This window comes from Myxine glutinosa, chromosome 6, assembly GCF_964187855.1.
Source record: "Myxine glutinosa chromosome 6, kmMyxGlut1.1, whole genome shotgun sequence".
NCBI classification, from domain to species: domain Eukaryota; kingdom Metazoa; phylum Chordata; class Myxini; order Myxiniformes; family Myxinidae; genus Myxine; species Myxine glutinosa.
In genome coordinates, this window is record NC_136266.1 from 112,265,978 (window position 1) to 112,278,477 (window position 12,500).

The following is a 12,500-nucleotide window of genomic DNA, read 5'->3' on the forward strand; positions in this document are numbered from 1 at the left end:
CTGGAACGCTCGGAATTCATCTCCAGGTTCGTCGAAATAACGAGATTGGTAATGATGACGGAGAAGGAGGAAATAGAATGAATAAAGCGCGGATTAAAATCATTCGTTTTCGTTCGGCGACGTCATAGTTTGGATTATTTTGTGCACAACATTTGTCGAAGACAATCTGGACTCCTCTCGAGTTTACGTAAATCATCATCGTCATCATAGCATCGTCAGTTGGTGCTGCGGAAACTGTTTCTCAGCGAGGGACACACTAGGTGGGTTGCCATTGCATTTCCCGGCAGGTATAAACCCCGGGATCTGTAACGTCACCCAACGAATGTCAGTAGACGGGATTCCGAGTTTAACGTCAATCCGAGGGACGACACATACACACGTCGATGAATCTGTGACGCACCAGGACGGCAGTTTAGAGCCGGGTCGACATTCGAACCCAGGTTAGACAGGTAAGAGGTGCAAGGTGTGCGTTTACGTAATGGAACCCTTGGCGCGTTTACACCCGACGTGCCTCAACTTTACAGCACGACGTTTAACAAACCAACAAAGCGCGCGCCCATCCGACGTGTCACGTCATTAGGTGTCGGTGAATTAAATCGTGACGTCGAATTTGTCGTGACGTAGGCTCTGCGCCATTTAATTGGGAAACGACGAGCGATAATTACTCGGAAGGTTTTTTTCTGAAACGATTAATGGAAGATGACGAGGTGAAGATGTTCAACGTCGAGTACAGGTGGTATTCCAAGTATCGAGAAGGTATTTTTATTTAAAATTCGGCGCGGATTATTGTGATTATTACGATGAGATTGCGTCATTCGTTCAACACTGTATTATTAAATAAACAATGAGAGGTATACACAATGATATAATTACATATCTACATATATGAACCTCGTATGAAAAGCTTCGTTCCCTCCCGCCTTTCCCGGCGCTGCGGTTTCTGGACACTGATGTCGATCCTGCGGACTCGAGTCGTCGCCGATCGGGAGAGAAATGGCGCGTCGTCGGGGATGATCGCCGGTCACTGTCGACGTCGCCAGGTGTGGGGTGGGCGAGTTGGGTGCGTTGTGTGATTGGGGGAGGGGGGTGCCAATTAGCCCCCCCCCTCTCGCGCGCGTGCGCCTCGTATCCCCCCCCCCCCCCATACCCCTCACTCCCCCCACTCCGCGAGCGAAGCCATTAACCAAATAAGCAACCATCGCTACCTCCACCACTACCTCCTACCATACTGCCTGCGACGGCATCATTCCGGGCAACGTGCACGGTGCAGTCCGCACGACGACAGGTAAGACCTTTAATCGGACGCAGAGCTCCCTGTTGGTGTGGGTCTATATACAGGTAGGCATATATCGATTATCACCGTCGTTTCAATAGCTCGGATCATCGTCCCGTCGGTGATTGTACCTGTCGGAGGCTTGACACCTGGGCACGTGTGTAAATGAACGTTAATGATGCTTTAACAAAGCCCCCCACTCATTCTTTACTACCCCCCCTCCCCGCCCCCTTCCAGGAGGACTCATCGGAACCGTCGGCCACCGGGAATTGGCGCCATGCTCTGGAAGCTCACGGAAAGTATAAATTACCAACACACGTACCAGGTAGGCCGGCAGGGAAAACGTTCCGCTTTAGGGTTCCTCTCGGAGCCATTTTCCTTCCGAGCGCCGTTATCTCTGGCACTGGCTGCGCCGTTTCTCCTAGTGCTGCTTATTTATTGAGCGACGAAACATTAGGTGCATAGTCCGAGGAGCCGTTTATACCTGGAGCCTTCCCGCCACGAGCTTTTATAAAGTTCCCAGCGGCCACATTCCTGATGCTAAAGCGTTGTAAAAGGCTCCACGGCGGCTGCTCCGTCTGCTCGTGAATTGTGTGTGTTTATTTATTTGCTGTTATATATATATATATATATATATATATATATATATATATATATATATATATATATATATATATATATATATATATACATATATATATATATACACACACACACACACATCCATGTCGGGCTTGTTAACCGAATTAACCTATTAACCTGCTAGGAGGGCACACATCGGGAGGGATTCGAGTCGAGATAAAAACAGACGACGACCGTTAATATAATTGATCGGAATGTCGGGCATCTTCCGATTTTGATGCTTTATTGCGAATTTTGCGCTTTTTACGCATTCCCCATTTAACGCGTTCCCACTCCAGGTGACCTTGTCCACGTGCGTGCTCGAGGGCAGCCCCTCGGGCGTCTTGAGAACGTTCTTCCTACATCCGTCCACTTCGTTTACCTGCGAACCCCGAGCGAGACGAGCGCCATTGTTACGGACGCGCGGGATTTTGATTTGGGAAAACGCAGAGCAGGTATTCGGAGTCGCGACGCGACTACTCCTCCGGCCGAGCTCAGTCATTCCCATTTAGTCACCGTCGAGTTCCGAGCAGCAGGCGCTAATGTACCCACGGAGCTACGTATTGAGACCGAGTACCGGAATTCCGAAGGTCCGGAGAGGGCCGGGACGCCCTGATCTGGGATCATGTCGGAAAAAGCTGCTGCTCGGAATCGGCGGCCTTAGGATTTGTTCTCGGAGTCGCCTGCGCGGGTCTCCCTCCTCCGCCCTTGTGCGTCTCTCGACGGGGCAAAGCGCGTCGTTCCCGCGGAGGACGCGCTACGGTTGGTCGAAGGGTTTTTCGGGGGTGGGAAGTTGTGGGGAGGAGTTATGGGGGAGAGGACCTGCGTTGGGGGCTGGGAATGCAGGACGGGTGGGGGAGGAAGGGTGCTTCCCCGGCGGCGAAATATTAATAGTCATGAACCGCTGCGCGCCGCTTCCAAGTGTGCGCGGCCCGGTCGAGCCCGAGCTCTAGAGCGATCGAGTGCGCGCCAAGCGGCCCGTGGAGCGCGGCCTCCGCGACGTGCGATAGCCGCGGCCCACATGCCGCGACAGGGGCCCCCGTGCTACCTGCGCGTGTGACGAGCCCTCGCAGGATACCTGCGCGCGTGACGAGCCCCGAGTGTGAATCAGAACGACAGACTTTCCGGCAGAACGACGGAGGCGCTGGACGCTTTCAGAGATGTTAGTGCACACTTACAAAGCCATGGTGAGTTACCTGTCGCTCGGGCCGTAACTGTACGGACAATTTGCGCCGAGGGTTAAACGCTTCCGCGGCCATGTGGCCGATTCCCCCAAGTTTAGCCCCGGGTCCCATATCCCCCCCCCCCCCCCCCCCCCCGCGGAAAGTGGCCACGAGAGTCCCGTGACGTGAAGGTAAACCCGGCGGACGAGTTTCTTGCGTGTCCCACAACAATGTTAAATGCTTCACGGGTTTAAACACACCTGGAAGGGATCCAAATGTACCAGTTCATTGATTGCCTCTCAATAAGCAATGGTAAGCGATGATCGTGCTCCTGCACCGTTGGCACACACCTGCCTGGGGGCGACGCGAGCGACGGAGCCCGAGTGTTTTACGCCTCGCGTCGCTCATGTTGCTGTTTTTTTTTTTGCAGCAGGATCGCCATGACAGCGGCAACAACCACAGCGCGGCGCGTCTCACGCAGCTCGGAGCCCTGGGACAGGCGCCGTACCCGGCCGCGCCGCCACTCTCGCACACGCCGAACCCCGAGTTCCAGCCGCCGTACTTCCCGCCGCCGTACCAGCCTCTCCCGTACCACCCGCAGCACCAGGACCCGTACTCGCATGTGGCCGACCCGTACCTGAACGTGCTACCGCAGCAGGGCTCCGTCGCCGGGTGGCCCTCGCAGAGACCCACGCAGGACTCTCTCCAGCAGAGCCAACACCGCACCGTCACGCACCTCGGACCTGGTCTTGATCCCAGGCGTGACTTCGCGGCTTTCCGAAGGCACGACGCCCTCTCAGGTGGTCTACCTGCCATTGAGCACTCGGTAACGGCTGCGGATGCACTGCAGATATCTTCGCTGTCGCAGGCCGGAATGGACGACGTACAGGTGTGTGTAGTAGATGTTTCGTTAAGCTAGATGCAAAATACTCAGTTAAGATGTAAGATTATAGTTAAGCTCTAAAAGGTCAAGTGAACCCCCACACAATCACCTATGGACCACTGCTTATGAAAACCGTGTTTAGGGAATGAAAGATGCGCAGGTTGAAAACAGATCCGTTTCGAATAAGTACATTTCCCATAAGAAAGCAACGTGTGTGTGCACCTGTGGTTCACTGTTCAGTGCTTACTACCAGCGTTTACTCGAGAGGGCAGTTTTATTGAGGACCATTGGCTGCCATGACAGGTGCAACGGGCTGCAAAACGCCTCTCTCCCTCTGCCCTTGCAGAATGTCCCTGCGGTCTTTTTTGCGCTTGTATCTGCCAGGCCGGTCCCACCTGTGCCCTGTATCGATGGCTTTTCTTCCACGAGGTACTCATAGACTTCCTACCTGGCTCACGATGCAAGCAAAACATCCTTCTCCGGTCCTCGTTGCAGTCAGTGCACTAAGAAGTCTTCTGGGGGCTTTGTGGGGGTCTTTATGACGCCATTAATTGCTGGATTTAATTCCACCGTGTGAAGTCCAACGGGATTCCATTTAATAGGGAAAGGAAGAAGAAGAAAAAAACCCATGAAGACCAATGAACAGATAATTCGATGTTTAACGTTTTGTTTTTTTAATGCCTCCGACAGTTAGGACAAAATGTCTATGTGGACTCCATTTGAACGTCTATCAAGTGTGTACCTGGATACACCTAGGAGAAGCTTGAGAGTTTTCATCCAAGGTTAAAATGGAGGAAGTCTGTGGCTACCGAAACAGGAGAAAGTAAAGCAAAACGGAAACTCCGAATTTCGCTCGGTTGTTCCGAACGAAAAAATTTAATGGATATTTTTTTACCGCCAAAAATAATATTAGGACCAAATGGAAGAAATGTCAAATGAGACCCACAAGCCCAGACTGGGTATATTTTTTCATTAACGTCTCAAAATATCTAACTTAATCCGATATATATGCAGAGAGGTTGTTTTTATCCTTATCTACCGCAAAGTTACCTGTCGTGAAAAGTCGCAGGAGTTGAATGAAAAAACAAAACAAAAAAAAAGAATAAATACGAGTTAATGTCGCACGGTTCCCACAAACGTAAAGCAAAGCGATCAATCTTATTCCCCCGACAAGTTCTTGCAGACGGGAGAGGTCTGCCGATGCACTGGCAGGGAATGTTTCCATCCAACGAATAAACGCACCGCCATTGAAGTTGAAATTACACCTGCACACGCTCGTGTGTGCAGGGGGTCCATTTGGGCCGGATGATTGTGTCACCGAGCGAGGAGACTATTAGACCGCCTTATAGTCCATCAATCGTCCCCTTATTAAGCAGCAAGAGATGGTCGAGCATCGCACGACACACACATCTCTGTGGCATTGTTGACATTATCAACATTTCATCAGTAACGAGATTGTTCCGCGCGAGACCGTCGACCTTAACAACCGTGGCCTGTCCTGTTATATAACAGAAGGTGTTTCACTACTGTATACATGTTTATATCCAGGAGGTCTTGCTCATTAATTGATGTGTATGAGTGTGTTCGAAGTTGATATCTTTGTTGCTCGATTCCTCTCTCGACGTGAACACTACTCCCTCCTCTCTCTCCCGGACTCTCGTTCGCTTTAGCGGTCTCTGTGCCTCGGTGGGCCGTGGCAGGTGGAGGATGCGGGGAGCATGAGCCTGCTGGAGCAGAGTGTGATCAAGAAGGGTCGCTACCCACTCCTCTCACCGCTGTGTAAGTTCCCTTTCTGCACCACTCGGAGTCGGTCGGTACCACACACCCACGTCGTGAAGGCCCAATTCGCATGAATCTATGTTGTCGACATGTTAACAAAACTCGAGGAATTTTGTAGACGTGCCAGAGGTGTGAGGTTCGAGTCCAAATTTTGTAGACATAGATGTGTGTTGTCCAAAGGGAGGATAAATGGGCTTTGCACTCACTAAAAGCAATGGAAATAACCATGCAAGCACCTCCCGAGCTTCCTCATGTTTCCAAGCGATTAATTTATTTTCAAATCTGGGGAATGTCCAAGTAGCTTTGTTGTACATTGTTGCACATAATGTTAGAACCCTCAAGCTTGAAACTGGGTAATACTGTCTTGCTCATTTCCCACGCCATCACCGCTGCATTGCATACCGGATCACGTGACCCATACGTGGAATACTCCTCCGTCCATGAATCCAGGAAGATGGTATTGCCGTGTTATTTCATCGGTCGATATGAATTTGTCACGTGGTTCTTGTCACGTGTAATTTGTCACGTGGCTCCATTTGTCACGTGGTTTATCAGACCAGCTTGAATGTAGGACACGTATGTTCGTGTTTAGCATCATGGATTATCAATCTCCAAAGTAACAACTCCCCACAAACTCCGTTCTCCACACTTATCCGAACTCGTAGTGCACTCATTCCACGCCGTTCCCATCAGGAATGGTTCGATGAAGGTTTCGTGCTTGAACATACCTGTTCAGGTGAAAATGAAGGATCTTTGAGAGTGTTTGCAGACAAGTAGCACGAACTAGTTGGACCAGGTCGCACCCATGTTTAAAAGACCGGGAATTCCGCTGCATGGAACGAACCGTTCTGGGTTCGTTAGAACTCTCCAGAGCTCGTTTAGCCATAATTAGCAGTATTAGGCCCGGTTGAGCTATTAATACCGGCAGCCATCGATCACTGAACCGTATGGAGCCAGGCCCCAACCCCTACAAACCCACTCCCTTACCCGCGCTGATTGCGCACAAAGCGTGCAAAAAAGATTATTGTGTTTACTTTGGGATTAGGAATAGCTATTAGCCGGCAGCCCGAAGGCTCCCTCTGCCATATATTATGGGCTTAGGGTTAGGTCAGGGGTCATCGAATGGGTCCTTTAATGCGCATGCGCACAACCACGATAATCGTTCAAGTCCCAGGACAAACTCGGAGCCAATTTCGCATCTTTTCTTTGCCTTCACTTGTAATCCTGCGTTGCGGCGATAACGAACCTGAATTGATTTATCCATGCGAGGTGACCGTCTTTTTACGTCATCGATTACTCCCGGCTGGGAAATCGGCCACACCTTGATAGGCGATGATAAAGAAAAATCCCCAAAACTCATTACCTCCGTTAAATCCGCTCGCATTTCACCATTATTCCTCCCATTTTATTACGTCATAAGTCTCTCCAGATGAACCGTTTAGCTACCAATGCATTTCGCTTGATAATTCATAAATTGCTTTCACGACCGCGCAAAAGGATGGCTACAAGAAACGTGTTGTGATGTTCGTACATATTTATATAAGTATGAAAAATAAATCAAGAAACGATGTAAATCATTCACCCTGAACATCGAACCATCCACATTGAATGGAATGTTCACCAAATAGCCGATTTAACATTCTCTTTAAATGACTGGAGTAAAAATATTTTTCCCCAAAAGTGTGCAGATCAGGACCATACAGAGGTCAATATCTTAAGTGTGGCACGGTTTGGGTTTGAGTTCAACACCGCACTCAGTGCTCAAATACCACACGAGACGCCGCCCGGTTCCATCATGTCAGTGGTTGGACAACATGGGTACGGGAGATACTTATATGTCATAAAACGTGAGAGAATACTGCACATAAACATTATATCGGGTGAGAGAATACTGTACATATACATTATATAGGGGGAGACAATACTGCACAGTGAACATGTGCATTATATAGGGTGAGAGAATACTGTACATATACATTATATAGGGGGAGACAATACTGCACAGTGAACATCTGCATTATATAGGGTGAGAGAATACTGCACATGTGCATTATATAGGGTGAGAGAATATTGCACATATACATTATACAGGGTGAGAAAATACTGTACATACACATTATACAGGGTGAGAAAATACTGTACATACACATTATACAGGGTGAGAGAATACTGTACATATACATTATATAGGGTGAGAGAATACTGTACATATACATTATATAGGGTGAGAGAATACTGCACATATACATTACATAGGGTGAGAGAATACTGTACATATACATTATATAGGGTGAGAATATTGCACATATACATTATACAGGGTGAGAAAATGCTGCACATATACATTATATAGGGTGAGAATACTGTACATATACATTATATAGGGTGAGAGAATACTGTACATATACATTATATAGGGTGAGAGAATACTGTACATATACATTATATAGGGTGAGAATACTGCACATATACATTATATAGGGTGAGAATACTGCACATGTACATTATATAGGGTGAGAATACTGCACATATACATTATATAGGGTGAGAATACTGCACATATACATTATATAGGGTGAGAATACTGTACATATACATTATATAGGGTGAGAGAATACTGTACATATACATTATATAGGGTGAGAGAATACTGTACATATACATTATATAGGGTGAGAGAATACTGTACATATACATTATATAGGGTGAGAGAATACTGCACATATACATTATATAGGGTGAGGGAATACTGTACATATACATTATATAGGGTGAGAATATTGCACATATACATTATACAGGGTCAGAAATGCTGCACATATACATTATATAGGGTGAGAATACTGTACATATACATTATATAGGGTGAGAGAATACTGTACATATACATTATATAGGGTGAGAGAATACTGTACATATACATTATATAGGGTGAGAATACTGCACATATACATTATATAGGGTGAGAATACTGCACATATACATTATATAGGGTGAGAGAATACTGTACATATACATTATATAGGGTGAGAGAATACTGTACATATACATTATATAGGGTGAGAGAATACTGTACATATACATTATATAGGGTGAGAATACTGTACATATACATTATATAGGGTGAGAGAATACTGTACATATACATTATATAGGGTGAGAATACTGCACATATACATTATATAGGGTGAGAATACTGCACATATACATTATATAGGGTGAGAGAATACTGCACATATACATTATATAGGGTGAGAGAATACTGCACATATACATTATATAGGGTGAGAGAATACTGTACATATACATTATATAGGGTGAGAGAATACTGTACATATACATTATATAGGGTGAGAGAATACTGTACATATACATTATATAGGGTGAGAGAATACTGTACATATACATTATATAGGGTGAGAATACTGTACATATACATTATATAGGGTGAGAATACTGCACATATACATTATATAGGGTGAGAATACTGCACATATACATTATATAGGGTGAGAATACTGCACATATACATTATATAGGGTGAGAATACTGCACATATACATTATATAGGGTGAGAGAATACTGCACATATACATTATATAGGGTGAGAGAATACTGCATGTATAAATTGTATAAGGTGAGAGAACACTGAATTGGTGCGTTATTTAGGGTTAGAATACTTTACGGATTCTCATAAAAAGAGGAGCTCAAGTCGATAAGATGTGTTATAAAAATTATTGATTTGGTGAGGTGCCAGTCAGATGTAAAATATACAGATTTGAAGTTTTGATCACGGTATCAATGCTTTCCTGGCCCAATTAAAGTATATATGCTCGAGCAAAACTTGGATTTCTTTTATATTATCTGTATTTTTTTTGTTGTTATTGAGTAGAATGTGTTGTGCTGCGAGGCATCTCCACGAAGCATCAATACCATCATCGTGTTTGACCCACTGAGGGAGCCAGGAGACAGGGTCATAGGCCGTTCTTGCAATATACAAATGACATTCGGTAAAACGCAGCGATTATGACGTCAAGGGCTGACATTGGATCCGATTGTTCTCGGCGCCATGGTAACACTAGGCGACAGAGTGCTCTCTGAGATCCCACGTCCAAGTCTCCTGTTCACTCTCATTGGGACAACGTCGATGGTTCCAAAACCGTTCCGGACAAACCGCGGCTCCTACAGGCGTTTCCTGCTTTTGCACTCCCTGTGCAATTTCCTCGGATATTAATGCCAGATGTAACGGAGCGTCCAACACAAGCCGCCCGTGGCCGGGCCATTGTGACTGCTCGACGAGCACCCTCAGCGGACACCCTCCGACACTCCTTGAAGCTCGAGTTATCCGAGTGCACACGGTTGGACAACAATGTACATATTAAAACGCAGACGCTCAATGTTTCAAAGCCGTTTGGCCGGGTTTGTCCCATACATTGCGCAGGCTTTGGTTCGTTACATTTGCCCCGTGATTCAAAACATGGTGGAGGGTGCAACACATCGAACCAGCAGGGACTTGCACAGAGAGGGCATCCATATGAATCGGCAAAGGAGCTGTAGGTGTATGATTAAGATTTAGTTAGTTGAAAGTTGGAACTGACATCTTTATAAGGAGGAGAGGGATTTGGGGGAAATATGACCTTAGAGAGGGAGAGAGAGTTTGGGAGATGGAGAATCAGGGTATCAGGTAAATAAATCTTGATTAAAGGAAATAGTGCAGGTGGACGTGGCGATGGGTAGGGCCATGAGAAAAGGCCAAGCACCCCTATATTTGGGAAGAGCCATGCTTTGGGATGATCCAGTGTGAAGGATTAATTGAGATATGGGGTAAAAATGCTCGGATTCCAACCCTCGTGTCCATAACAACAAGCACTCCATAGAGGTGGTCAGGCGATGCTGTCAAAACCTGTCTACGTAAAACACTGATGCGGGGACAATACTTCACAAAACATATTATAGAGTATTAAACTACATAATAAGCTCCAGTAGAGACATATTATACTGGCATGATACAATGATATCATCATCTCAGAGTGTGACATATACATGATATTATCTATATATATATATATAGATATATATATATATATATATATATATAAAATATATATACATATAAAGACATATAAATATGTATATATCAAATATATATGTGTAAAAAAATTAATATATGTATATAAAAAAAAACAATATATATATACATGCATACACATATATATATAATATATATATACAGTGGAACCTTGACTTACGAGTTTAATCCGTTCCGTGACCGAGCTCATAAGTCAAATTGCTCGTATCTCAAATCAAATTTCCCCATTGAAATGCATTGAAATGCTATTAATCCGTTCCAGCCCGCCAAAAACCACACCAATTTTTTTTAAAATATACAGTATATATAAAAATATCTCGCGCTTTATATTTCACCTGTATGCAGCATACAAGTTGGCAGGATGGCCTGGACTGGAGGTACGCACACTTGACTCTAAAGTCTAAACTGTCCAGCCTGGGTTTGAATCCCGACCCAGCTATAACCTGTCATGGGTGAATCACAGGCAGGGTGATTCATCAGTGTGTACCGCTAAACTGGGCGCCCCGTTTGCGTCCCATTAGTTGTTGGATGTTAAGGATCTCACCGTGTTTTCCACAAAGAGAAGGCGAGCTATCGCCGGCACTCTGAACAAGTTGACGGCAGAGATACTGTACTTGCACGGCATGATAACCACGTGTCGCACGATCTCTTGTCATGGTCCACAAGATTATCACAGAGAGGTGCAGCTTCCAGCGTTTCGAGATCTGATCCAGGCCTATCCAACGAGACCGGTCCCAGCGTTCTAGGCCCGGTGGTTGTCTCAGACGGACCCGACAACGGCAGTGTTCGTTTTAACTCGATTCGATTCGAGCGCCGACGTGCCGGCGAACAAAACCGGTCATATCTTTTGAACGCGTGGCTCGATTTTTACAAAATAAACTTTTTCTTGAAGGTCTGAACCGTGCGCTCAAAACGATACCGAGTTTGACCCTGAGAGAGCCGTTTTGCGCCGGCAAAGGCGCCTTGTGTGACGTGAGGACCACGTCGTGCTGCATAGATTATCATAAATTATCATATCATTATCGGCGGCGTTATATATCATTAGCGCTATACGACAGAGATACTGTACGTGCACGGCAAGATAACCACGTGACCGGAGCCCACCTGGCGGCGTAAACTCAAAATAACCGAAATGCGAAATCTAAAATGCAGCGCTATACTACGACAGAGATACTGTACGTGCACGGCAAGATAACCACGTGACCGGGTGGCGAAAGCTCGTAACTCGGATCTCGGCTCGCATCTCAAAGCAATAAACTGCCAGAGTGACGGCTCGTATCTCGAAAAACTCGTAAGTTGGGGCACTCGTAAGTCGAGGTTCCACTGTATATATATATATATATACACATATATATATATACATATAAATAAAATATATATATTTATGCACATACATACATACATCTGACTTTTCCATCTTATAGCTGATGATAGTCTCACTAGGACATATTATACTTGCACAATACAATATCATCGTCTCAGAGTGTGACATATATATATATATATATATATATATATATATATATATATATATATATATGTATATATATATATATATATATATATAACAACCTTTAGAGGCCATTTTCCCCGCAGATCGGGGTTGGCCTTTTTTGGGCACTGTGGTCCCCTTTTTGAAGCAATGTTCTCTGGCCGGATGCCCTTCCTGCCGCCAACCCTGTTAGTCGCCTC

At 45.7% G+C, this 12,500-nt stretch overlaps 1 protein-coding gene and 1 long non-coding RNA gene across 8 annotated transcripts in view; one reads left to right on the top strand and one right to left on the bottom strand.

Moving 5' to 3' along the window:
- Positions 1-2,592, bottom strand: part of LOC137430202 (uncharacterized) — a 35,476-nt gene extending 32,884 nt beyond the window's left edge. The window contains exon 1 of one of the 2 annotated variants that reach the window (XR_010985013.2): positions 892-1,100. This is a non-coding gene — a long non-coding RNA (uncharacterized LOC137430202). Of the gene's footprint in view, positions 1-891; positions 1,101-2,471 lie in introns of those variants that run through there. The other variant, XR_010985014.1, reaches the window with a different exon arrangement.
- The window catches only part of LOC137430201 (transcription factor AP-2-alpha-like), a 101,878-nt gene continuing 90,498 nt past the window's right edge, over positions 1,121-12,500 (top strand). The window contains exons 1-4 of one of the 6 annotated variants that reach the window (XM_068120880.2): positions 1,121-1,285; positions 1,511-1,598; positions 3,488-3,946; positions 5,611-5,719. In XM_068120880.2, coding sequence (XP_067976981.1) covers positions 1,551-1,598; positions 3,488-3,946; positions 5,611-5,719 — 616 coding nt within the window. In that variant the 5' untranslated portion in view covers positions 1,121-1,285; positions 1,511-1,550. Of the gene's footprint in view, positions 1,599-2,755; positions 3,082-3,290; positions 3,370-3,487; positions 3,947-5,610; positions 5,720-12,500 lie in introns of those variants that run through there. The other 5 variants (XM_068120881.2, XM_068120875.2, XM_068120877.2 and 2 more) reach the window with 5 other exon arrangements.